This window comes from Channa argus, chromosome 6, assembly GCF_033026475.1.
Source record: "Channa argus isolate prfri chromosome 6, Channa argus male v1.0, whole genome shotgun sequence".
In the NCBI taxonomy this organism is placed as follows: domain Eukaryota; kingdom Metazoa; phylum Chordata; class Actinopteri; order Anabantiformes; family Channidae; genus Channa; species Channa argus.
The window spans coordinates 24507837-24535756 of record NC_090202.1 but is presented as its reverse complement, the minus strand read 5'-3'; the positions used below and the strand labels follow the sequence as shown (position 1 = coordinate 24535756).

At 39.5% G+C, this 27920-nt stretch overlaps 1 protein-coding gene across 5 annotated transcripts in view; it reads left to right on the top strand.

Annotated features, from left to right (window-relative positions):
* cntn5 (contactin 5) overlaps window positions 1-27920 on the top strand; it is a 91248-nt gene that overhangs the window by 14200 nt on the left and 49128 nt on the right. For all 5 annotated transcript variants that reach the window (XM_067508446.1, XM_067508447.1, XM_067508444.1 and 2 more), the window contains 2 exons: window positions 16179-16297; window positions 27462-27671. In XM_067508446.1, coding sequence (XP_067364547.1) covers window positions 16243-16297; window positions 27462-27671 — 265 coding nt within the window. In that variant the 5' untranslated portion in view covers window positions 16179-16242. The remainder of the gene's footprint in view (window positions 1-16178; window positions 16298-27461; window positions 27672-27920) is intronic.

Here is a 27920-nt window from a genome sequence, read left to right as displayed (position 1 = left end):
AGTGGTGCATCCTCCCAAGGGAGCATCTTTGACTTAAATCAAGTGTGTGAACATGCACAGACAGTATTTGTATTTGGAAAATAAAATGGAAGTGGAAAGCATTAACATGCATCTCTCAATTAGATAAAAAATGTTTCACCTACTGCTATCAAATGTAATGACAGTTCTTTGAGAGACAAGCAGCTGAGCAACTCTCCTATTCTTATTTTGGTAATTGGTAAGACCTCGTTGGCTGAGCTCCTTTAGTTGAATAAAGTGGGTTAATTTAAACACAGGTAATGTAACATATCATAGTATTGCTCAAAACCAACAACTAGATTTGGATCATAGAAAAAATGGATCCAATCAAATCTCTAGCTGCTCATTTGACCCAATCAACTGAACTAAAATTGCCTCCTTGATAGGCTCAGATGTTGGTAATAAGGCTGTTGCTGAAGGTAAACACACATCATTCTCAGCACTGAGGGTATCGGGGGGCACTTGCCACTCTACATAAACAATTTCCTGTCTGCAGTGTCACTTCAGATGGACTTATGCTCATTGCTTGCTCACTCTTGTTTATCTAATCTTTTTACCAATTCAACACCTGTGACACATTTGTTCTTTTGGATAAAGCTTTATATTCCCTTCCATGACATCAGACCCAACACAAGTTTTTAGGCCTTTTCTGTCTTCAATCTTATACATAATACTTAAAAAACATACTGGCATGGTGGTGAAAATAGTAAAATTAGGTTGCGGATGGGGATCCCTGAATGTCTGCTGTAAAAATTCATCAAATACAGTACATGCTCATTTAAAGTGACCAGCTCTCCAACAGTTTCCTGTTGTTCAAATTAGCTTTGCCAGTCTTTGTAATTTGATGCAAGGCACAACATGCACAGGTAGGAAGAAAGGAACAAAAGCTCTTGTTTTTTTTTTTACACTTCGAACAAACTGTGTCTAAAAGTAAGTCCCTCCGCTGGCACTGTGGGAATTTTATCAATAAGAGCAACCTGTTGTAGCAACCGCACAGAAATAACACAGATGAATCAATATTTTTAAAATAGGCTTAGAATCAGTAATACGTGGCTGGATGGATAGACGATTGACATCATCTCCACATGTATGAAACATTTCTCCTACTGGAGACATCGTGCCACATGCACCTGATCGCAGTGTGATTATGTGAGTAAAGACTTCTTTATAGGGCAACACAGTTTTTATGACCTCTTTTAGAGCCATGATAGGGCAGGAGTTACCCTCTCATGTCCACCCTTTGCTTCTGTCAAGCTCCTTTTGTGAAAATAAATGCTAATCACTAGTATGACTTTTCCTCTAGTGCCACTTTCATTTGGCATCCATTGTGACTAAAGACCATATAGCATTTTTAAGCACTGATGTGGTTAATTATTCAGAAAGTTTGCACTTTAATGTCATGCAACGTCTCAATTAATTAAAATACCATTCCAGATGACTTTTGTTTAAGTGTGGCTAATTAACTTTAATTGTATAATTTGGCCAAAGGACAAAAATAATGGTTGATGTCTGCAGTGCTTTCTGCAAGCTGGGTCTATGTTAGTGTTTCCCCTATATATCCATTCACCAGCGGTGCTCTGCCACTGCTAAATGAACGAGCAATGCTGCGGAAATTTCACATGGTTGGATAATATTCATGACAAATTGCTACCACCACAATTCACAATTTTGACACTCTGCTAAAACTGGGTTCCCTCTCTTTCTCCTCCACAAATTACAGGTTCACCATTTTTTTATTTCTTCCTAACATTACATCCCTACTTCAGAACCATCATATTCTATCAGCCCACCACCCACTCCTGCTATGGTTATGGAGCAGCGACTGTGCTAATCGAAACTAGTAACCTGTCAAAAAAAAAGAATCAAATAACTAAAGACATACTTAGTTATTAAAAGTTGTAAAGTGATTTTACATAACCTTATTCGAACTATTTAGTTTCACGTTGTTGCTTTATAGTTTGTTAGTCTGAATTAATACTGGTCATGCACATCTAAAAATGAGGTGAGAGTGAATGGAGGGATGGGTTTGTAGTTCATGGCCACAGCAGTAAATTGTCAGATAATTCCACTTATGTTCCACTGTGAGACAAAACAATAAATCAAATTGTGCACCTATTTCTCTTAGAGCTGTTTGTTGGTAGTTGTAGTAACGGCATGAACAAAGAGAAGCTGCAGAAGAAGGACAGGGATCTGAAGGTGTTCCTGAGGTGAAGCTGAGTTGGAGAGGGCAGGCGGTTTGTAGGGTAAGTTAAATACCTAGCCAAGGCCACATGTTCAGATTGACCCGGTGATTACTCACCATAGCCCTTTAAAGCTTGACATGGTATAAAGCACATATTTAGGATATTCTATGGAAAAAAAAAAAATGACTATATTAAATTCCATCAAATCATGTCAGGCATTCAGCCATATTCATTTATAAATCCACATGAACCCCTCCGTTGGACAGAGTAAGCACTGGGCTGGGTACACCAGCGTGACCCAGTCAGTTTGAAAGGAACTCTTCTTCTCGGGCTTATCGATGAGACTCAGGAGTCTAAATATTGAGTAGAAATAACGACTAGATCCATTTTACTTGCTTTTGTAAATATCACATTTCATATCAAGGTCATTGCAATGTAAAAATGTGTTTCGAAGATATAAATGGACATTAAAACTGGGTGCGCTGGAGTCTAAACTGTCTAACTTAATATTGCATTTTGAGATGAGCATGGTACGATAGAAAGGTAACACCAGTGCCTGCCTCAGTGCCCTAGTTCTTTATCATACAGTATCAAGAGATTAACTATTTCTTTGTTAGGATGTAGTTTGTTTTGGCTTATTACTAATAACTTAATGATCGTCAATAAGCAGATGGCAGAGATGACTGTACTGTACTTGTGATATGACAAGACAGGTGACATTTAAGTCTGACATTTTAAAATATGCCTAAGTCAGCAGGGATGCAGTTCTGGGCTGTTTGATTTTAGACAACATTGTAATACCATGCATCATGATATCACAATAAATGTCATTGCATTAACTTTATCTTTCCACAACCTCGCATATATTACTCAGCATCTACATTGCTTTTTTTTTTTTTTTTTTTCTTTTACCAACATGGATTTGCCCATCTTGCAATGAATACACAAAATAGCAGTTTGCCCTTCCCATGATCCCTCAGCAACTGCACAGATGATAAACACTTTAGTGGCTTACTCCTCCCTGGGTCCAGGAAACGACTGTCATTTCACCAGCCCCAGTGTGCATCACTGATTCTTGGAACAATGATGGATTTTAACAACAGCCGGCAATGCATTTCATAGGGATATTGGTTCATGGGATATGCCTCAGTTTGGATGCACTGGCAATCAGAACAATCAATAATAATTAGCCTGCGAGCGAGTTCCAGAGCATTCAAAATGTAAGTTTCAGTTACAGAATAGGACAGTAATTGTAGAGTTAAAAAGACTGGCTTGCAGTCTCTTTTAACCAATTTTCCATCTCATGTCAGCTCCACACGTCGTCTTTATATGTATGCGTGTCATTTCAAGCTGTATCACCTTGCTCATTGGCTTTGAAGTGTCAGGGTCTTCTCTAAGGACGCATAAGCATTTCAGGTACATACGTCATCCTCACTTCTTCATCACGACAGCCATCACAAGCTGCACACGTAATTGTACCACTGTGAAAGGTGCTAACTTCATTCTGGTGCGCTCTGGCTCATGGTGAAGACTGTAATTGCCTGTGCTGCTCTTCCCTTTGGTAATTGTCTTTTGATTGAGGTCATCAGGACAATTAAAACCATTGAGGGGTGAAATGTGGCAGCAGGAGACTTGAGACAGCTATGCTAGGTGGTAGAAAGGATGAACAAAACATACAGAAGAGATAATTGTGCGTGGGGAGACCCACTGAAGACAGGGTTGGGTACTGTACAGAAACGCTTTATCTGAGCTGCTTTAACACACTGTACTAATTATACGACTTTTTTTCAAGCTATTGAAAATGTGTTGATCATGGGAGCTCAGTTCTCAAGTTACACCTGTTATGTAATGAATGCTCTTAGTCCTCAGATTGATATGTTTCGCTGAATATTACTGAGACTAAATTATCTTAGTGTGGAGTTGCTTTGATGACAAAACAAAATGCTGTCACCCAGTAATAATGTTTAATATTCACTTTGTTTCTAAAATTCAGACAAACCCATTTGGCTGCGACAGTATGGGGAAATTTCTCATGATGGATTACATCTCCGCAGAAATTAATTATTGTACATCAACCAAGAATTAAATTATGATTTTACTTATTTTCTGTAGGGCCCCTTAGGCAAATGGTTGTAATTTTGAAACTGCAAGAAGCATTACTCAACCTTTTTTTTTTTTGGCAAAATCAGGTCAGTAGTTTCTGGGATGTCACTCGTAACAAAGGAGATGGAGACAGATCAAGTCATCAGATAACGAATGGGATATTTCTGAGCATTCACACATCATTTACCTCAACTGTAACAGCCAGTTAAATGTAAGGTATGAGGCCAGAGTTAGAAAGTATGCCCTCATCCCTGGAAACTCCTCCTGCTTTGTGTGACAATCACATTTTTATATCGACACAATCTATCCACTGTGAATGTGTACCAGTGAAGCGTGGGCAGAACAAAGTTGTCTCTCCTGTCTCTGTGTGGGAGATGTTGGTGGATTTGTACTAATACACATTTGTACACACTCCTTTTTAGAGCTGAAGTCCTGAGCTTATTTTTTGTTGTTGTTGTTGTTGTTGTTTTTTGCTGTGATGATTTATCGCACAGCTGCCAAAAATACCCTTAATTGCGTTACAGACAGTAGCAGCAATTATTCGGCTTGCACTTTGGCTGCTGTTTCAGAGGTTTTGGGGCATGAGTTGGCACAAACTTGTAGACATGCTTGCCAGCTGAATGGACAGTTAAGCATGAACACTAACAGTGAGCAGACACACGAATGCACCAATCGATAACAGCTCACTGAGGCTGAAGGACGTGGCATTGATGCTTATTGCGTCACATATTTCCTAAAGACCAAACACTAAATAGTGTGTTAGATCTTCATTACCCATGCAGATAACCATCACTGGTCCTATTTTAACTGACATCATCCCTGAAGCTGGAGTGAAAACACTGTAGTTAGAAGGGGTAAGACCTTTTTTCCCATCTAAATGGGAATCACGCAACTTTATCAGTAATTAAAATGCTTCATATTCGTATGCCGGCTCTGTTAGGAAGGCTGGTAGTTACTGCTGTTGCAAACATAGCTTGCATACTTGTAAGCATAATCAAAAGACTATAAACATTGATCAGGAACATTCCTGATACCCCTGTTAGACGAAGCATTGCATCACTGATTATTTAGTACAATTTCAATCCCACTTAGGATTCCACAAAAGTATGTACTATATCAGATAACGTTACAAGGTGGCCACAGCTCCTTAAAAAAGCCTTAAAATATTCACTAATACAAATGAAAAGGGTCAGTTGTCTTTCGATGTGATTTAATAGGTCTTAAATAGTTTTTAGTGTTTTAATGACCTGTATGAAAATGTTTTATTACAAGGTTAATTGGTGTCAGCTGTAGTGGCAAGAAGAGGTGCATGAGAAGGACAAACATCTAAACAGGTTCCCAGTAATCCATGGCCCCATAATCCAAATGGCCTATTGATAAATCCCCATAGACCTCAAATGATTACAAAACTAATATAAAGCATAGGTATCATATACTCCAGATGTGTAGGATATTTAAAATTCTTATGAAACATGGACTGCATTGACTAAATTATATACTGTATTAACTGTTAAAAAAAATAAAAATAAAAAAGTAAAAATTGCACACAACAGCACAACTGCTGTAGAAGATCCTAGGGATAACACTGCTGTTTATTTTGAACTGATATCAATGTGTTTACTCTGAAAGATAATATTTTAATTTTTCCAGTATACTTTCATTGCAGGTTTAGTGTAAAATTGTGTGTAAAGTGGTACAAAAACACTGCATCCTTAAGCTGTAAAGACTTGTACCATGATGTCATGATGTGACCTTTCTGCATCTGGTCTAGTGACACTGAATTAATGAATAGTGATGTGGGCTCAGAGGAATTTCATTTTAAAAATCAAAATGTGTTTTATTGTATGTGGGGCTTTCAGATGTGATTCAGTCCCAGTGAACTCATCAGGGCCACTGTCACATTGTCCCACGAGTTCTGTCATTATTCAGTGTGTGTATAGTTGCTCCAGGATAGTTCTCAAGATGACATCATTGTGTCAGTTTGCGTGTTTAAATGGTGAACAAATAAAATACATGGAGAATATTTCTTGTCTTCGTAACATAATATTTTATGCAGTGTTAGATGGTACAAATGTTACTTTATCATTAGAATTAAACATGGCAATTCTACGCAGCGCTTTACGCCGCAAAATATGATATGCTGTGCGCACAGGTGGGAGAAGTACACAAACCAAGTAATTTAGGAAAACACAGTCGTTCCGGTGATCCCTTTTTTAATGTTGCCTGTTTATAGGGAAATCATTGAAATTAATTTGTGCAATTGCAACACAGTGAATTTCTGGAGGGACCTAGTTGCAGTAAGGCCTACAACATATTTTTCACCTCATCACTTCAAATCTTTTACTCAAGTAAAAGTTCTAAGCAGATTATCTACATTTTTGCCTAAAGTACAAGTTACTCTGAGTACTAAGAAAACAACATACTTTAAAACAATACTTATTATGGTAATTATGGCAAAATATGTACAGTCATCATAAGTAAGGGTCAGAGTACTGTTTGTAAAATTGGGGCTGATTCTAACCACTTTATGTGCTGACAGGTGTTTACCCATAGTGATACTTCAGCATTTATTAGTTTGGCTTAATTTTATAACAACACGTCATATTTGAGCAGTTGAAGTTACAATTTTAGAATTTAGCTCTTTAAATTTAGTGTATACACTGTATTGGATGCAGTAATGCAGGACTCACTCAGATTTTTCTGGTCCCAGTGCAGTTTAGAGTGATGCTGGGATGTTTTAATAGCTGCAGGCAGTGACATTGGAATGCTGTGGGTTTAATGAAATAATAATGAATGCAGTTGACAGGGAGATTGTAAGATATTTAATTGATAATTTGGACACCAGACAGAATGGTGAGATGATGGGTGGGTTGGGGGGGGGGTGTACAAAATCTTTTTAATCTATGAAGTACTGCCATAAAGTCACAATTTGTAACATTTTTGAATGAATAAATTATGCAGCGTTTTAATTTCACACCCTCTGTTATTCTTAAATTAGATTTGATTTTGGTTCCATTCCACTTTCTCAGCGGCATGTTTCTGATATGAAAACAGTCAAGGACAGTGTCGGCCACAGCGCTGTGATCCGTGGTAGAAATCTAAGAATGTGTAAGTGTGCAGTCTAGTCAGACTAAAAGACGGAGAACATTGACTTTGCTTCCAGATTGGCTTCATTTGCTGCCTCCTTCTACTACAGCATTTCATGTTTTTATACTGTAGATGCTTCTTGCGTCACCCTCAGGCTTCATGGCGTTTCTGAGCAGACAGCTCGTCAGGATGAGTGACAAGTAAAGAAGTGGGAACTTGACCAACTGAGGGGGTGGATAGTGGGACAAACCATACACTACCTGTCTCTATGCAAAAAGTCCCCCACTATAGCTATGGTTCTGTTTTTAGTGTCTTTTTTTTATGTGGTAAAGATGTTGTATCAGTATTTCATGCTCTTGCAGCTACTTGGTGCACTAGTTTCTCGGTGTAAGTGAAGTTTTACTGCTGGTTACTCTAGTTGCATTGGCACTAATGTAATGTGCCTTCATCAACGGCGTGTTCAGGGGTATTTGCTGAAGAAGAGGGGGTGGTCAGTGGAAGTTAAGTAATCTACTGTCTTAGCTCAAGGTCTGACTATTATGGGACATCCCTTTAACAATCCACTTCCCAAACATTTTGGAATGATCCTTTTCCTGCACCGGGTTCCTCTTATTAGTTCTTTGCTATGGCTTGGAAACAATATCCTGTTAACAAAGGGCTTGTTTTGGTCAAAGGTGTTAAAGTGCACTGAGAAAATAATCCTTGTAGTATCATGTTTTTACTTCATCTGTTGCACTTGGATTAAAACCTCCAGTGAGCAAGTGCTTGTTAAGAGCTTAGTAGCCTGTATAAGGGGGAAAAAACTAAAATGTCTCTAAGCAATGTTTACTTTGGACTTTTTTTTTAACCAAACATTCTAAAAAAGTCATTTTACAGTCTTGGAAGAAGAGCATGTCTAACCAGGGTTGGAGTCGGCAGTTACTTCAAGGGTTTGTACGGGATGACCTAAACAATTGCCTTAACATTTACAGAAGAAGTGGAGTGAGGGAAAGGAGATGGAGAGACACAGCATTGCCCGGATTCAAGTGTCACTGTAAAATTAGGCATTTGAAGTGGGTCAAATCGAAGGTATGCTCGCGGGTGGCTCTTCAAGTGAACTCCTTTTTACTGTGTCTGCACTACAGCAACTCACAACACTGACGTGTACTCCATCTGGTTTGTTCTAGGATAAATCGAGCCAAAGTAAATGCGCTGTTGTAAATTTTTACTGGGCATTATGATATTCATGCACATTATTTTAGTATTAATTTCAGTGAACTAGATGTGTGTGTGCATTGCATGTCACAATATCCACAAATCGCTTAACAATCGCATCAGAGATGGGTATCGTAGAGACCAGTAAGCTGTCATTTGTTGGTTGGAATGAGGCCTAGAGCAGGACATCCACAAATACACATTTACAGTGCAAAAAAGTAACACGTGCTTCCAAGATATCTCCGAGAATAAGAAGTCCCAGCTCAATCGATGATTACCAGCTGTCTCGGTCCAGGGGCAGCAAAGCAGGCCGCAACATGATGCTGCTACCAACCACGTGTCACAGATAGGAAAAGGTCTTATGCTCATGTCGCTTGTTTTTGAAGCCACTGCAAGAGGGGCCCTCTGATCACATTTGGTTCATATTTATGCAGAAGTAGAGCAAATTCTAAAGGCTTCAGAAACTTTTGGAAATTACTGCACTGCTGTATGCTAATTTGAATTGGTGGCAATGTTAGACAAAACAATAATTACAATCAGGATCTGGGTATATTGTTTGCCACTGGGGCCTCAGCTTGCCATTATGACTCAACCTTGTAGGTAAAAAAATAGAAAAGCTAAATCCATGACATTTTTTATTTTTTTTTTGCATACATCAGGAAACAACCCTGGTTGTGTAATAAATCGTAACAACCTGACGACTTAACACACAAAATATCGGTGCTGACATATCTGGTAATGCTGTGGTCATCTAAAATGTTAAGCTCACTTCAGCTTCCACACAGGTTTTTACACACACATTTGTATGTCCACCACTTATTTGAGACAATGTCTGCACCTATAAATCTCTTTGGCAAGGAAACAGAAAATTTACCTACACATAGGATGCAAGTGTGTGTGGCATCGCAACATGGTGGAAATGGAATATTGTGATAGACTGGGCTGTATGTACTAGGGCTGAACAGTATCTTGTTTCAACATCGTCCTTGCGATGTGAGCATCCGCAATATTTACATCACAGGACTTGTGGTATCAAGTGAGGCAAATTGATGACATAATATGTAATGATTTCAGAAACAACTTGGACAAGAGTACTGTCATAGTGAGTTAACAAAGCCCCTTTAGAAGATTAATCCCAGCACTCACCTGCTTGAGCGTTTGGTCGAGAATCCTCTGGTGAAATGAGTTTCACAAAGGTGGGCGCTGTGTAACCAATTAAGAATGGGATTTTATTTGTGACGACTGCTCGGACTCGGTCGATCCTGGTCCGTGCCAGTCTGGCTCAGTCCACGCTGAGAGTTGGCAGAGACAGTAATTCAGTGTGTGCAGTGTAAACACTCGAGTCTTGTTGAAAGACTCAGTCTCTGCCGATCAATCTCCCAAAGACTTTTTCAAAACGGTTTAATATTTATGACCGGTACTGGCGACTGATCGCATCACCACTGAGGCAGACCTACAGTAACAACAGCTTTACCTACAGTTAGCATTGTTCTACAGCATTATTGTCCTCAGCTTTGCTTTGGAATTTTGCTGCCTTTTTGGTCATTCGTTCTTTTAAGAACAATTTTATAGTTAGAAATTCAAAGTTCCCAGTTGCTGCCGTGATTGTTTTTGCTAGAACATGCGAGAATGTCGGTTGCGTGTCTTTCTCCACAACTTCCAGTCATCTTACTCCGTCATTAGGTGTGTGCGGCTTCCAGACTGTCAGAGACTAGAAATGTATGATAGTAGGTGCAGTCTAGTCCACGCCTTAAATTGACCTACGTGTATCAGAGTCCTGCATGAGTCGAGTTTGTCAAACCGTCACCTGCCTGCACTCACAAAGCTTGCTTCTGAAGCCAGCTAGTTACTGGCACTTTGATGTAAATCTATTCAAGACCTGGCCTGACTCCTTAATATAGGGTGTTTACGATGCCCCACACTCGCTTTGAAACTCATCTGGGTTGACGGCCGTTAATAAGCAGGACTTGCAGAATGACTTGAGAACACTCTTACATTTGCATTAGAGGTGCACAACATTTGCTCAGTCCTTGTTAATGAAACCCAAAGTGACACAAATATAACCAATTTTCCACTAATCCGCCATTCACATATTTGCAAACGTCTAAATAATGTCATTCAGCTCCATTATCAGTTATGGAGTGTCTTGCCTAGGGAAACTTCATCATGTAGCCTGTGGGAGTATGGGGTGCACACCACTGACCCTACGATCAATAGGGGGCCTCTACAGGGCCCCGGCCAGCACTCAGTTACACGTTGTTCTACTTAAAAAAAAATATGGGGCAATTATTTTTAATTCTGTATGTCATTCTTAATAATATGTTACCCAATGAACATTTTTCACAATCATGCACATGTACCCATGGGGGCCCATCCTAGTGCATGATTCAGCCCTCCATGTGTCATTGAGATCTATCCCAGTCAGTATGCTCTCTTCAGGAAGTAAAATCTATAGTGCAGTTTAAAACTACACATTCATTGTTGTCAACCTGTGCAAGGAAATTGTTCACTTTCCTAAACACCAATTCCATGGATTCAGTATTTACAAAGGAGAAAAACACTTCTCACAGCTGAGCCCTGATGTGTTGCATCCTCTGCACTATCTGTGTACTAGATAACATATCCACTGAGAGCTGTGGAGAGGAAAGCACAGTCACTTCTGCACAGGGGTTATAGCCATGGTTAAAACGGGGCCAACCATCGCACCACATGCCCGACTCTACCTTATTAATAACACCAGTTTCTTTTTACAGGAGAAAAAGAACATCTGGACACTTCTGTCCAAAAACATCTGCCACTAAGTGTCTCCTACATGTCCCTCCCACCATTTATATTGAGAGCGCTCACCATCAGGGTCTGCATGGGAGAGATGGAAAGAGGGAATAAGTGACAGAACAGAAAGTATACGAAACACACCCAATTATTACATATGTGTTGTGAAACATTTAGCCGATTTCTCCTTTCTTCACAGTGCTTCCATCCTTGAATAAATTTTTTTGCTTAATCTTCTTTTTCTTTCAGCCAACAAATCGACTCCTCACAAGTTTCTGTAAGATCTGAGAACATTTTCAGTGTCTAGGAAATAAAAAGTAACTTAACAGATTTAGGTTTTGTCTAAGAAGTTATTAATATGTGGTGTGAAATGCTGGCACTCGATTAAATTCTCCATGGTTAACAGACTGACTCATAGTGAATCATCTAAATCATAGTCCATCTTCTGCAGACCTGTTCTTGTCTTTGACAAGTGGCCCAGTCACCTCTTTCTGTCCTCATTTTAGCTTCCCTTTACCTGTTCAGTAGTCTTGCTCGAATTGTCTGGAAAAGGATTGTTCAAAGAATTTTTCATTATGGTGCAAAATTGCTATGAGAGAAGTTGCTAAGGTGAGAGATGCTAGTGTGTCAGAGCCATGAGACCACCTTTCCCACTATAACCTCCCCAAGCGTGATGTCAGGTGCTGCTTAAGATAATATTGCATTGCATTTTTCCTCTAGTTGAACATTGGTGCAGTGTTTTCACCTTTGGTGGGATCACTGAAACCTTTAGTTTACACCAACCGGACTGTTTCTGTAATGCCACATCCTAAAAATGTTGCAAAATGTTATACAGACTGTGAAGCTCCTACTTGAACTATATATTTTGTTTTATTGGCTGGAAAGTGTTTTATTCAGTCAATCACAATATAATTGATTTAATGCCTTATTCAATTATTCATGTACGAAGTGGCATTAAGAAAGGGGTTAGCGCAGTAGGCTACACAGGTGTTAAACCTTAGTTCTGCCCCTTTCTGGGGTCAGTAAAATTGTGTTTTATTACAGCTGAACTGAAATGGCTGATGAGATATATATCTTTTTATTTTGGGTGTTTAGCAATAGATTAAAATGGATTTGGCGTCAGGATACTGTTGTTAACAAGTAGTAATTGAAAATCGTTTGCTGTAGATATTTATCTGATGTACTTTCTGGGGGACTTGAAATATGGTCAGACAATTTATAACCTGCGGGTTTTTCCACTGCCACTGAGTTGGAAAGAGGGAGTGACTTTGCGACACCTGGTGGCAGAAAGGAAAACGTGTTTGATTTTGAGCCTGATACAGGGTTTTACCACAATGGCTCCATGACGGTGTCGCAAACACACCTTGTTGAAGAAGCGAAATCTTAAATGCCTAGATCTGTTTCGATGTGTCCGTAAAAATGCATAATAGAGTCAAATTGTTTACTAGAAAATTAGAATTACATTGGAGTGTATGTATCTTCTCTTATGAATTGTGTAATAATCAGTTGATGCCTGGGAAACCATGTTCATGTGTTCCCAATGTATAAAGCATGTACCTGGAAAAGTTAGTGTGAAGTAGTGCTTTCAATTGTTTAGTAATTTGGCAAGAGTTTTTACGATGTGTCACATCGGATGAGGTGGGATTCCCACCCGCGGCCTTCCCAGTGCTCTACCACTGAGCCACCAGGCCCCCTTATGCCGTTATACTCTAAAACTTGGAATATGATCATTGTAGGTTTGTCTCTTGTGAATTGAAAACAAGTCACCCAATTTCTTCTCCAAAATACAATTTATGGTTGAATGGAAAGTGAAAGCAGAGTCCATAAATGACATGTCTAGCAGAGTTTTGTGAAACATTGAGCAGTCAAGTGGGGTGAACTCTGGGTTGTCTGAGTGCAGACCCACTTTACTTGATACACGCAAGGGACCCCTGTTCTTAACTTGACAGTAGAGAAGAGAGGTTCACAACCCAATAACTATAATTCACTTGTTACTGAGGTAGTATTTCCGTGATGATACACGCTCTTGAAATATTCAAGAGCGTGTATTATATTAATATTCATGTCTCAACATCCGCTCTAATGATGACTGATGCTTTGCAGCTGACGTGCGATTCCACCACACTTTATTTTGCTGTCACCCCATCCAGTGGTCATTCTTTGTGACGATAACTGCTCGACTGGTTTATCAGCTGTGTATCAGAGACATCGAGACACTGACTTGTGTTTAGCACTGTCAAAGGAGTTGCATCCTGCTGAAGTTAAAGAGGACTGTGACCAAGTTGTACAAATATTAGGTCCGTGTAAATATTATTCCATGTATTATGACCATACGCGTTTGTATTATGTTAGAAAATATGGCTGAAAAAAGGCAGAAATTACGCAGTAGAGTTGCACATTACATGCTGTATGATGAACAAGATGCAAAGACAGCGAAAGTAAGGTAAATTAAGCATTTCTTTTCTGTCTGTCTGACTCTCTCTCTGTCTTTGTTTCCTGTGTTTCCGTCTCCAAATAAAAGATAGTGTAATTGCAGAGTCACTAATTGTTAAACCCACAAGAATTACTGATTGTGCATTGTAGGAGGATAGGGAGCAAATGAGCTGAGGCAAAGACAAGGAGGCATAAATGATAAATGTGACACAACTCCTGCTGGGTCTGGACATGCTTCCCTCAACCCTCAGAGCTGTCTGTGCCACTGCATTAATGATCTAAATGACAGAGGCAACTTAAATGAAGATGAGAGAGCCTGTTAGTGGGATGAGAGAGGAAGAGAGAGAGACGGAGACATTAAACAAGAGAGAGTGTGCATTCAAACATGTTGACGGAGAGTCTGAAAATATCAGACATCGGTAGAAGTGCTTCTTTTTCTGCAGAGATGAATGGCACAGAGGGAGGATTTTAAGAACAGTATATCTTTTATATAGTAAGTCTGCACATCACCAGCAGTGTATCCCATTAGCATTGTTTGCAAATAGAAATGCATCCATAAGGGGAGGTGCAGCTTTTTATAGATTTTCTCCAGTGTTTGTTATTGATGTCCCTGGTATCAGGTATTAGCGGTCATGTTCTATTGCTAAACCTACATTAGTGCTTTTTAAATTTATAGGAATAAAGTGTAATGTAAAACCATTTTCGTAAACCCACTTTTAAAGCTGAGTTTCCTCCGAAAAGCAGTTGCCTCAGTAGTTGTAAAAAAAAAAGAAGAAGCTCTGACCCATCAGGACTCTTCACAGGGTTACGTGTTAGGCTGAGCTGATATACTAAACAAGGGGCCTTAATCTGCGAGGTGGCCAAAGACCCTTAGCCTGCTGAAAGACCAACTCAGCAGCACCACATCCATCAGAGTTCAGTGGTAGAGCGGAAGCCGCACTTGAACAATATGAGACATATATCCTCCCGATTTGAGTTTGCTTAGCAACATTTAAAGAATTCTTGCGACCATGATGACACAAATATTGAGCCTTTTGGGCAGAGCTCCAAGCACTGGAGAACACCTGGCACTGCACCGCTCATCATTAGACTAATATCCCTGCAGAGCAGCATGGCCATGGCAGCGTTATGGCATTTTTATTAATTTAGAATTATACCTGCAATGCAATAATGTGTGCGGAATGTGAAGAAGACTGAGTACTGTCTGGACCCATTGTGCGTTAAGTGAGTAAGAGATAAGCCCTTGTCACTGAGCTAACAATAACTGCTGCTGTTAGTGTATGGACAGTACACGGAGGCGGCTTCGATCTGTTTGGCATAGGTGAATCTCCTGTGTATTATTTCCTCCTACTGACGGTCATCGCTTGGGGGGTGAAAAAAAAGTTTACCCAGTACTCTGATACTTTAGTGTGCAAGTTGGAACACAGGTGAGCAAAGCAACAATTGGAATACTGTAACTCTGTCATGAAAGAAAACTACACACTCAGTGGGTTGGAGACAGTCTGTCTGTGTGCTATGAGCATGATTACATATTCAATAGTGTCCTCATATAGAAAATAGTGTAGTGAAGACAATTAGCATTTGTTTTTAAATTTTTTTTTTTAGTTTAGTCCTTAGGCTTCAAGCATGCTTCACTTTGACGCTCTGTAAACTGCGCACTAGAAAAGGTGGGTATATTCGACAGGAACGCATCTGAAAAATCTTCAAATATCAACATGGACAACAGCGTCCACTTTTCTCGGCTTGGAATTTTAGAAAAATGCTTAACCTAAACACAGAAGCCTAGTTAGTGCTGCGGGTGCATGTCATGATTCCGATTGATTCTATGAAAAACGCTTTGACTTTTATTTTAGACAAGACTAGAAGCCGCTTTATAATCGGGGCGGTTATAAGAGCTATGATTGAGCGTGTGGAGAACCCAAGGAACGAAATGAACTGACATACTGTGCATCACCATTGCCCGTGTTGGATATTTCGAGACGATCAGGATTTTAATAGCACATACAGTATATTCTACACATAACCACACATTCACAGGCTCTGTTGACTTGTGAAATCTTTTTTTTTTTTTCACACGAGTTACTGCAGAAGTAACAAAAAATGCTGTAAAGATGTGCAGTGCACAGGGGAGAGCAAAGGAAAAGGTGTCATTTCTTCTACTATTTTCCTATGGTGTGGTCACGTGGGGGGTAATCGTGCCATGTGTACATCTCATGAATGGTGTGAAGATCATTGTTGTCATGACAAATAAATCACAAGGTAAAGTTGTCTTTCAGTAAAATCCGCACAGTGACGGGTTTAAAATGTAAAGTTCTACTGTGTGCATCTGCAATAACCGTAACTACTGTACATCCTCCAACCAACTGGTGTTTTTGTCTCTGTTTGTAGGCACAGCTTTAATGAAGAAGCAGATCTGCTAACATTCTTGCAGAAGGGACCCTCTTCAACAAGTATGGGGTCACCATGGAAACCATTTCTCCTCCTGTCTGTCATCAGTGGCCTTTCAGGTAAGAAAATTTGAAGGTAGCATTTGGATACAACGTTAAGAAACTGATTTACAGAAGAATATTTATATGCATTGATGAAAGCGATGGTATAGGAAGCATTGAAATCTACCGTAATAACATGGCATTTGCTCATGTGACATGGCTGCAAGAGTCGTCATTTATGATTGTGAGAGGGGGGATTGTGTCTTTGCACACCAGGGAGAGGAGAAATCCATGATGAATTTTGCATTTAAATCTAAGAAAAAGTGAAGAAGCCATGGCTCATTGAGCATTCTATTCTGGTTTTGAGTCTCAGAGATTTGACAGGGTTTTTCCACACCTTTTCAGTAAAGGTCTCTTCTGGCTGTAAACAGCAGGGGAACAGAAAAAGGCATCAGACAGTGATAAGGCCACATTTCTACTGTGGTTTTACAACCCTAACTATTTGCCTGACATGTTTGAATAGCACGGTTAATTGGCCTCACAAATATTTCTTTACAAATGGTTTGCTACCTAATTAATAAGAAAAAAGCTAAACCCCTCATGAACATCCCCTTTATGTCTTTCTCCTTTAAGAGTGTACCTTAACCTCAACATGGCAGTGCTCTGCTCCATCCACTAAGCTCGATTTTCTGTTGTCTGGCACACATCTTTACTTGTGCACAATTTTAAGCTCCAGATTAAGTGTGTTCTTTGGTCTATAGCATGTGTTTGCTGGTCTAATGGATTCTGCCCTTTTAATGGTTTCTTCAACCCACCAGAGGAGGGTTCATGCACTCTGTGGCTCTCTCTGAGCTTTGTTTCTGGGAGTCAGACACACAGCACTAACCTCACTTGTCTGCTCGTTAAACCATACTATTAAATGGAAACAACAGTTTTTTTTTTCCCTGAGCCTTGTCACTGGACTAGACTGTTAGACTGAATACATTTTGAGCGAGTTTTTTTATTTTTTTTATACATATGTTGGCTACTGTGCTTTTAAGCAAACTGCCATAAGCACTACATGTCAAGAAGGGTTAACAAGGTGACCTTTCTATACCTAATGAGGGAGAGTTTCAAACGTGTTGTTTGTGCTTGCGACAGGTTTCCTGTGCTCACGCCAAGCAGCGGGCGTGCTCCACATACATTCTAATGTTTATTTAAAAGAAAAACCCTCATGAAGTAGAGCGTTTTTTATTTTTTATTACAACTCCAGTTCTATGGTTTATCTGACCGTGTCACACTTCTGCTTTTTGAAGAAATGCTTTGAAAGGTATTATTCCTAGGCAAGGCAATCATGGTTGTTGATTTCATTTTTTCTGTAGGCCATTTTGTGCACATTTATCTTTATCTAATTCATTTAAATAGCAGTGGCGTTATAAAAGCTAATAATTAACTGTTTTGTGGGCAAAGAAGTCGATCTGTTCTTTGGTCGTGCTCCATATGGTGTTTTACATTCACTGTTAATACTCGAGGTATTTTTATTCATATACTGTACTTGATTAATTTGTTTTACACTGTTGCAGCTTGCACTGCTGGGTTATAATCATATCGGCATAGACAGGATAATAAGGCACTGGAGAAAACAACAATGCAATAGAAACATAATAGCAAAGCAGTTTCAGCAGGAACCGGAGAACAGTAGAAGACCTCTAGTCACTGGTGAAACCTAAATAATGAAAGATTGCTTTAGCAGCATTGCTCCATCTCTATCTTGTCCTTTAATTGCTAGAGTTGTCTGGCTCAATCAACATTGAACGTTGAAATTTATACCAATTAAACTGGTCTTGCTTCTTGAGAGGTAGTGTAGTGGATATTGGCATGTTTTAGTAAGTGGCAGTAATGACAATTCACCTGGAGGCTTCTGCATTATGTGCTTGTCACATACTGGGCTGCCACCCTCACGGGGTTGCAAGGGTAAAGAGATGGGAGAATCAGCATTTTGATTTGGGGGAAAACGATGAAATGCTTCGGACCACATCATGCGCAATCACAGTCGATCATATCGACGCATAATTTAAAACGATACAAAGACAATCAGAGAAAACATTCAGGTGTTGTGAAACTGCAGCGTGCATTGCCCACTGAAAGCTTTTCAGACGGGCACAGGCACTTAAGAAATCTCTCAGGAAAATATCTCATCTGTCTTAGGTTTTTATGTGAGATAACAGCAAAGGCCATGGCTGCTACAGTAGGTGCTGCTGTCGCAAGCCTCATGAAGAGGGAAATGGGAAAACAGGATAGAGAATCTACAAGGTCTACTAAGGGACTGGGCGAGTACATTACAGTGCTCTTAATACTGTGAAGTATTTATGTTCTTGTGAGCACCTTGACATTGTTAAGCGCTGAAAACACACTGTGAATAGTTTAGCGCTGGTTTTGTTGCATACTGTTGCATAACTGTTCCTTTGTCTAACCTCAACACTCAATCGTCGTATGTAATTCATATTAGAGAGTTCCACTGCAAACTAAATGTACTTTAGTGTGTATTTGTATTAAGAATGTATTTCAAACTAAATGTAACCTTAGCAAGTAGCTTGAGACATTACATATAGAAAATAAGCAATTATAAAAAGCTGCTGTTTTTTTTTCCCTTTATCAAGACTTGTACTAGTTTATCAAGTTTATAAACAGGGACTTAGTAGTTTAGGCAGTTAATTTGTTTCAGTTGAGTCAATACTGTCCATTGATTTTTGATCTCAGGGTTTGGTTCTTAGCTACCTCTGGTGCAAATAGTTGTCAGAATTTGCTCTGCTTGTTCATTATAGGAACCTTGGCTCTCTGTTACTACATCGACTCCTGTTGTCTTACTGGTTTGCTGAATAATTGCTTCAGAGAAATAATTTGGCTCCTTCTCAAAGGCTTTATCGGGCTTTACTGTGGGCTGGATTTTTCCCATCTTTACATTTGCAACACAATCAAGTGGAGAGGAACACCTGACCGTGCCAGTTGCCGTTTCAGCCATAAGAGGCGAAAATTATGTAAGTTCTTCAGAACACAACGGATTAAAATATTCCACGTTTCAGACAAACTTACAAGCTCATTAAATCAACCTCCTGTGTGGCACAATGTTGCTGAATGACACTGTGGAGAATGAAAGGCTACAGGGAGATCTGTTCCTGTTTATTTTACATGCAAATATAAATATATATTCCGTCATTTAGTGATCACAAATGGCCGTGTTCTCTAAAATGAAGAATTATTAAGGAATTTAGTGAAAGAAGCTTTGCAAAAAAAAAAGTTTTAATTATCAGATGCAAATTAACACACTCTATAGGCATGACTTGGAATGTAAAATGACGGTCCTGTTTGTTTGGTACTTAAAATACAATTGAATAAAATATATACAAGGCCTTTTTAATAGCCGAAAGGCGCTTTTAAATCAAATACATGGTCATCATTATTCTTATTCGTAAGAATAGTGATGTTCTGTATTTTATTTAATGTTAATAAATCCCACAAAGAGACAAACAATAAATATGTTACAAATCGTGTGGTTCAAAACCTCCAGCCGGGAAGAGGAACCAAGTGTACCCACACTTCATGGGCAGGTGGACGGATGTGATAACCAGAAGTACAACAAGATTAATTGAAGTCCAAGGAAAAAGTCAAGACAAGCCAGGCCGGTGAGACAAACTGAATCAGGTCAGCTGGAAAAAGTCCACAAGGAACTATGTAAAACAGGCTTAAGGCAAAACACACTGGTACTGAAAGATGCACGAACTAAGTGGAAACAGGTGTGTGATGGTAGGTGACTGAGCGATTTCAATACTGTAACTAAAGAAAGGTGAGCAAGGGACTGTGGACAGGGAAATGTGATGGAGACATCTGGTGGATGATTGAGTAAAACAAAAATGCAATAAAATAAATGATTAAAAACACAACAATTACATGGTGACATGTTTCGTCCTTAGGTGACAGATTGGGACTACAGACCATTTCTGTCCCTCCATGAGCACTGACTGAAGCTGCTCGACCAGTCTGATGTACTAGTTCCATTTGCAGTGCTCAGTAACTTACAGTGGGTCGATCCACACCGTTTCTCCTTCTCAGCACATCTCTGTTGTCCTTTCTGTTCTTAATACATCAGCTCATACAAGAACGGTCCTGTGAATCCATCTAATCTGACAAGCTCTTCTTGCATGTCACGCTCTGTTCCAGACATTGTAAATATGTCAAGAACTCGAATCTAAAGTCAGGAGGGTGTTATATGTAACCTAAGCACCACAATCTAGCACAACAGTGCAAACAGAACTGTGTTTGCGCGGCATGCGGTGACCTTTGCCTCACCGGAACTTCTCTCCAGGGACTGTGTAAGTGATGGCTGTTATTAAGCTGCGGAGCTCACATTTTTGGAAAAGAGAAACATTGTTGTGGTTTGACTCAATAGTTTTTCCATAATAATGGAGCACTATGATAAATGAATAAGCCAAATCAGGGTTTGCAGTTACAGCTATTAAGGTTAGGAGATGCAAATCATTCTTGGTTTTTATCTGTTTATGGGGTTTTGTTTTTAAACGGTAACAGTAATACAGAAAGTACACAGACTCTCTATATGTAACCTGCACATTAGTACTGTACATCATGCATTTAAACAGTTTGAGTGTCCATGTCTTGCTCTATAATCCTGCATTTGTGTTGAATGTGATACACAGTGGATACAAATGAAATATTCAGGACATTACATAAAACCCAGAAAAGCAGATATGTGCAATACATCAGTTTTGTCTGCAGGCACATTTTTGTCTTATAACAAGCAATGACAGGTCTTTACTTTAGTTTGCTTTCTCTGTTCTTTGGCCTTGAGAGAAATATTCTGAGCTCATTCATGTTCAGTTATTTTAGAGAGATGACTCTCAGTGGAGTTTTATTAGGTCTCCTGAAGCAACTTGTGATTGCTGTCATCATACATCCATGAACCATAGCAGCTGAGCACTGAAATAAAATTTATCAAATTAGCGTTACACAGTGTGTTTGCAGTGCTGCCGCCGTCAGGGTATCAACTGTTATACTGTGATATAAAAAGCGTATACGTTTTTTTTTTTTTTTTTTTAAATGTATTAAATCATCAGTCTGTGGCTTGTGATTTTGAGGAAAAGGTGTTTGTTTTACCAATAACCTTTAACAACGTTGTGTGACTATAGGTAACAAAGAACATCTATAAAAATAGTGCTGCACTTTAGCCAAAGCAGCAGTGAAAGCTGAGTGTGCTTTCAACACTCACAACTATCAGATATATGTATTTTAGTAAGAGAGCCACACTTCAAACTGCTTTTCAATATTATCAGCAGCAGGAGCCAGGAGCAGTCATTCCCAGGAGTGTGATGTGGTCTTTGTCTATTATGATACTTTTGACATGATGGCTTGTGCAATGGATTATTGACCTACTGTTCTCTCAGAATATTCTGAAAATGCTCACTTTGAAGACAGTAGTGCCTCTGTTCCATTTTATTTTCCTTTGTACCGTACCTGTCTCCTCTGCCTAGCCCCCCTTTCATTCCATAGATATTTAAATCATGCAGAAGAAGCGAAGGAAGCACAATTAGATTTCTCTAATGTTTAAAAGTGGGCCGGGTTGGCACGATGTCTGGGGCCATTTTTTTTTCCTCCCCTCAGTCCGCCTCTGATTGAAATACAATGTTGCTTGGAGTGTTAAGTGTGGAATGGTAATCAGCTGTTCCTCATCCAACGCTGAGGTATCTCAGTATTAAAAGTGAGATGCAGGGAAATGTAGATGTGAGGTGCTGTACGAGTGTGCCGTATAAGTGATGCAAGAAGTCATTTTCATGAAGGGCAAAAGAGTCATGCACTAGAAATATGGTTGCATACTGGGAAATGAATGGAAATTTGCATGCACTACACAGGGCTGGACCATGCAATGAATATATTTCTGTGATTTCATTCCTTGAAAAATAAACAGTAAAATCTGGAGCTTTGTTAAAAGTTACCTCCAAGCCACGGAGGTCAGCTGCATTTCCCAGTGTCCCAATATCCAACCCAAACGACTTACAGCATTCACTGCTAGACGGTGCCAACATGAAACAATGATCCCTAGTCCCAGTCCTGCAGGATATTTACTGAAGCTAAACTGCTCTGAAAGCAAGAAGTTGAGGATCTATTTTGGGTCCCACCATAAGGGACTGATAGACATCCTCCAACTGGCAGGAGAACCTGGGTTGTGACAGAGTTTTTCTTATACTCACAACTTGAGCTCAAGAAATGGAGAAAAACAAATGTCATTGTTGTAAGCATGAGAAGTTGGGCACAACATTCAAGTCTTGGCAGTCAAACCCTATTGGTGTGTGCAGTGATCAACGTTCTAATCGGTACCCGGGGATTTTGAAATTGGCATTTCAAAGCACGCAAGTACATACAATGATCCTGGGTGCTCATGCCAGCGTTTGTGAAATTGAGTGTTGCTATCATAGCCTGAAGCCAGTTAGGAAAGTTTTGCTTTGGTTTGCTTAATATTTTAGATACACACACGCGCAACCTTTGATTTTTGTTTCTGCAGGACTGTGTTGTATCTCAAGTAAGGTTTTAAACGAACCAAAATGAATATCCGAAAACGGAGCATCCTACAGACTTCACACATATTACAGCACTGCTGTGGTTTCGTTGTTACTCTGGCAAGGTTGAAGAAATATAGCTATAATATGCCAAGGATCAGGTAAAAGACTGGATTTAGTAAGTAGTCCGCTGTGCTAGGATGTTAGGTGAGGCTGCATATGATGTATGGATTGTTGTAATCTGTAATGATATTCCACTGAATAAATGGTCTCAAGCATAATCAGCTTCAGTCAATATAATCTCCCTGTGAAGGTCTTCATTAATCTTACAGGCTATGGCTAATCATGTCTGTCTACTTGAGCCCACATGAGGGTCTAACCTACTTACTGTATGTTATTCTAATTAATTTTTCATACCGCAGTCCAGAGTCTGCCGAGAAGCCCAAGACTATCACACTGCTTCCTGTGCCGTGCCGACCCAGTGACCTAATACAGGGAGACGAGGTTTTCAGTTTCTGCCTATTGTTTTTTTTTTTTTTCTCCAGGTCTCTGTTTTTTATTTGAAGCATTTAATTTAGTTCCACTTTTACCTCCTTGTTTGCATGTTGTGCCACTTAAGTTTCCTGAGTTGGCTGCACTCAATTAAAACTTCAACTATCAAATGTTTAATTGCACAACGGCTATAGCTCCATGAAAGTAAACAGTTAGTCGAACATACACTGTTATTGAGGGCAACGTAACAGGAATGTTGGTCTCATTCTTCATTGTTCACATATAAAATGGCCATTGTCTGCTTTGTTGATGTTATCGTGAAGGTGGTGTTAAGACCCCGAAACGATCACCGACGTTATTGCTCGAGAGCTTCTGAAATGCAGGAGGTGCAGCCCATTCAACAACAATGAGTGTTTCTGATTTTGCACCTCTGAAAGATAGGGATCGGTGGGTTCTGCTGGGGTCATTGCTTTTATCAGATGAAGGTGACAACTGACAAGAGCAAGTGCCTGTCGCCTTCAGCGCTCAGACAAACAAAAGAGACTTTTTTTTTTTCCTGCGATGTATTTGTCAGGATTTAGCCTCAGTCTGGAATGTTATTTTCCAGGGAAAACGGAATGACACCTTTATTCTAACCTAAACTTCACACAACATATGCGAAATGTTTAAGATCTTATTGACAGAATATTCTTGCACCGTGCACAATCCTTGACATTTATCTGCTAGATCTACTAGAAGAATAGGCTTGTCAATTCCACATTTTTTTAAAAAGAATTAAGGTGACATCTTTTGGTTGCACACTAAAGTGCTTTTGAGTGTGCGCTCTGGCAAAACCATACACATGCGGCATATTCATGTCGTTTATTTTCAGAATTTCCATGAAACGAGTAAGAAAAGCCATCCCAAACTTCCACGGCTGGAGACAACTTTGCAGTCAACATTTGCAACCGGCTTGCCAGTTTATTTTAGTACACCACACTGCATTGAGTATGGTCCAACATAACACCTTACACATCCACTGATATAAATAGGGGATGGAAAGAGTATTAGAAATACAGCTCAGTATTTTGCGATAGAAAAGGCAGAACTGTACAAATATAGCTTGAAAAAAAAAAATGACCATTGAGTCAGCACCTCTCTGACACTGTGACTGCACAGTTATGCGTGTCAGCATTGTGACAACCTTGCCCTAAAGCCATCTTTATTCTAAAGAGCATTATAGTGCGGCTCGAGCACTTTGATTACTCTGCTAGCGTCTTGTGCTTTCCACACCTGATTATTTATGGCTGCGGCCTGATCTGAATCAGCAGTGACTGGCTGCTTTAATGCTGTAGGGAGAAAAACTCGCATCCCCACCCTGGTTTTGTTTGAGCCCCTGGTCTTATTGAATTCCAGATTTGCTTAAGTCTGGCAATCACTCATGTGTCTTATGATTTTCCTTTTGTGTCCGGGTGCTGGGATTTAACTACAAAGCATTTGTAATGTAGCTTCACCTCATTTAAATCTTTGTTACCTGCTTTGTTACTTTAACCATTTGTTACGATACCCTTTATGGCAACGTTCAAAATAACAGTCATAAATCTCAATCGTCAATAAAGTAGCACATTTTTTTTCCCCATTATCATTCATTACCATGACAATATTGTGGCAGCTGGCATTGGCATGATATGGCACGTATGGCCAAATGAGCCATTTGTTCTGACAGTATTTTGAACAGACTAAGTTAAGTCAGTGCAGCTGTCATCTTTTAACAGGATCAACTTATTTTATAACAGGCTGTTTTCTTGTCATCACACACTGGGTTTTTTTTTTTTTTTTTCAGCCACACTGCAACTGTCAAAGCACAGCTGTAAATCAGAAGATGCTGGGTTGCTTTAAGTCACGCCGAATATACATGTATGCAACGAACTAAAGTATGCTGTTGACAGCCTGGTCTCCATCAAATACAAAATTGTACATGCAAGTCTGCAAGTTCCAGAAAGGTTAAAAGGTTAGAAAGTTCACAATTGTACCGTTTCAATGTGTATTGGCAAGATTAGAGTAAATTAAAACCGTGAACTTGGCTAATGCTTTCATCTAAAGGAAGTTGACTGTGTTCACTTTTCAGTATCAATGCATTTAAAACAGATAAACTAAACCTGATCTGGCTGCATGGCATTCATTATGCTCAGTCAATAACCTTGTTAGCCCTGCAACATTTACTTCACCCCGGCGACAGGTGAGTCGGCAGTCGATGCTTGGTAAGCCGTCCGAATTCCTCTGAAGGACCCTTGTACATCACTGGTGAATTGTTAGTGAAAAAACTAGGAGACGTTTCCAAATACTTAAATTACTTTAAATCATTAAACCTAAATTAATATATGCAGAAGAGACAAAAGTGGCTGAATGGAACAACACAACACATACAAAAAAAAAACAATGTGGACCTTCATTATAATGCACAGAAAGTTTTTACACAGTGGAAGATTTTACAAGGCATTGCTACAGTGTGTGACGACAGCAATTACAATGTGGAAAATCCAACCTGACAAATCATTAAAACATAACCAAAAGAAGAACAGTAGACAAAATGAAGAGACATTGGATCTAGTTAGATAGATAGAGTTCCCTTAGAGGAGCTAAAATGAGACATGGGTGTATTTGTTTTTCACACTGCTTTACATTTTGGCTCACTGAGGTTAATACACTTTTCTTGCTGTCAAAGCCACATTCTCTGAATAGGTGAAAGACAGCAAGATTGTTTAACCAACTAACGGACATCGGCATTAGAAATGTAGTTTACGCCTCGTTTGAGTTGATTGTCAGTAAGATAAATGATTTAACTACCCTGTGCTTATCAGTTTTTAAACTCACAATACCTTTTAATTTCAAAAGGAGTTCCATATCTGGCTTCTCCTCAGAATCTGTAATGCAGTAATTGCCCACTCTCCGATTGTAGATTGCAGTATTTTTTGCAGCTGACAAGTCCCCAAGGGCACGAAATTATTTCTCAGTGTGGTTCACTTCTTTCATAGCACATTATTATGTAGTGCAAAACACCCCGCTCCCCTCAACACAACTCTGACTCTGGCTCAGTTTAAAGCCTATAGTGTTGCACCTCAGTTTAAGCAATGTGTCTGTACAACCATGTACGTCAGGTTCTGTAGACCATTGATCAGTGCTGCTTTGGACAATATGAATTAATGGTCAGCCGTCACGTGGGAACTTACCGTGTGTAATCTTGAGTTGTTTTATTATCATTAAAGACAGCAGATTGGAACACTGCCCCACTTAAAGTGGGTTCAATTCCTCGAACATAAGCAGTAGAATAATAAAATGACAGAAATGACTAGTGACAGCCAAACCAGCTTCAAGTGTAGTTTACATTTCAGAGAGGATATGATTCTGAATCTCCGTCGACTCCTTCACTTTACAAGCAGCAGTTTCTCTCTTGTTTGGTAACAATTTGATGACGGTGATCTCCAAAGTATGTAGTGTGTATATATGTGTTACCTTGTGGGAAGATTGGTTTTTACTGAAGGCATCCTAAGTCCTCTAACATTGTGCCATATGTTCCAGAAGAAAAGATGAAACAGAAAGTCTCACGGCATCGTTCTAATAATTGAGATGGCCGGTTTAGCTGTTATGGTATTTATTGGTAACGTAACTTGTTTCTAACAGGCGTCTTGGTGGTGATTTAGTCATTTATTGTCACAGTAAGTGAATATTAAGGCTTAAACAGAATATGTTTAGCCCTCAAAACTACAATTGTGCATGTTGTTGCCTAAATGTGGATTTGTCTGCAGAGACTGTGTCCAAGTATTTCAACATGCACTAGTATTCTCTGCAAACTTAGCTGTAGCTGTGTCTCGAAAGCTCTGTATTCTGCCCATCTACTAGAGTTCTGCCTCGTAGAAAACGACTTTATTGCATATTATTGCTTGTGTTGGACCGTGGGACACTGACTGGAGCTCATTAGTTTTACAGAGAGGAAGAGAGTACATATACAGTAGTAATACTATAGGTTTAAATAGTTACAACAGTAGAGTGCGTAATCAAACATTCACATGTTTTAAACAATCAAGTATTTTCCAAATTATGTGTAGTAAATTGGAAGATAATGTCAAATATTAATTTTTTCACCTTCGAGTAGTTATAACCAATTTCACCCAAAGCCACAGCTGTATATGTTGTAACTCTTTGTGATGTTTCTCTGTTATTCCCAGACTTTGCAAGAGCTGTTGCAGCGCGCCCAATATCATATGCAGCAGTATTACGAATGAAACCAGACAGCTCTTCGTCAGCGTTCAACTCGCGGAGCAGACCTCGACAGCAACACAGTGGCGGACTGGTGACTCCTGACTGGCCTGCTTTCTCAAGTCACCCCCTGTCAGCCCTGAGTCAGCCCAGCTCTCAGGAGGATTACCGAAGTGAAGGTAAAACTAATGGTGCATTCAAACCCACAGTTTGTTTGCTCTTGTCTGAACATAACTATATAAAAGTTTGGCTTTGTTAAAGTTCACATCTAACCAAACTGTAGATAATAGAGAAGCAGCATAACAAATAGCTCATTAATTGGAAACATGTCTTCCTGCATAAATTGAATCTGCAACTGTGTCCAAGAAGGGGGAATATTTGTGCACTTTGCACGCTGTTATTATATTAGTTAAGACAACAGGCAGAGA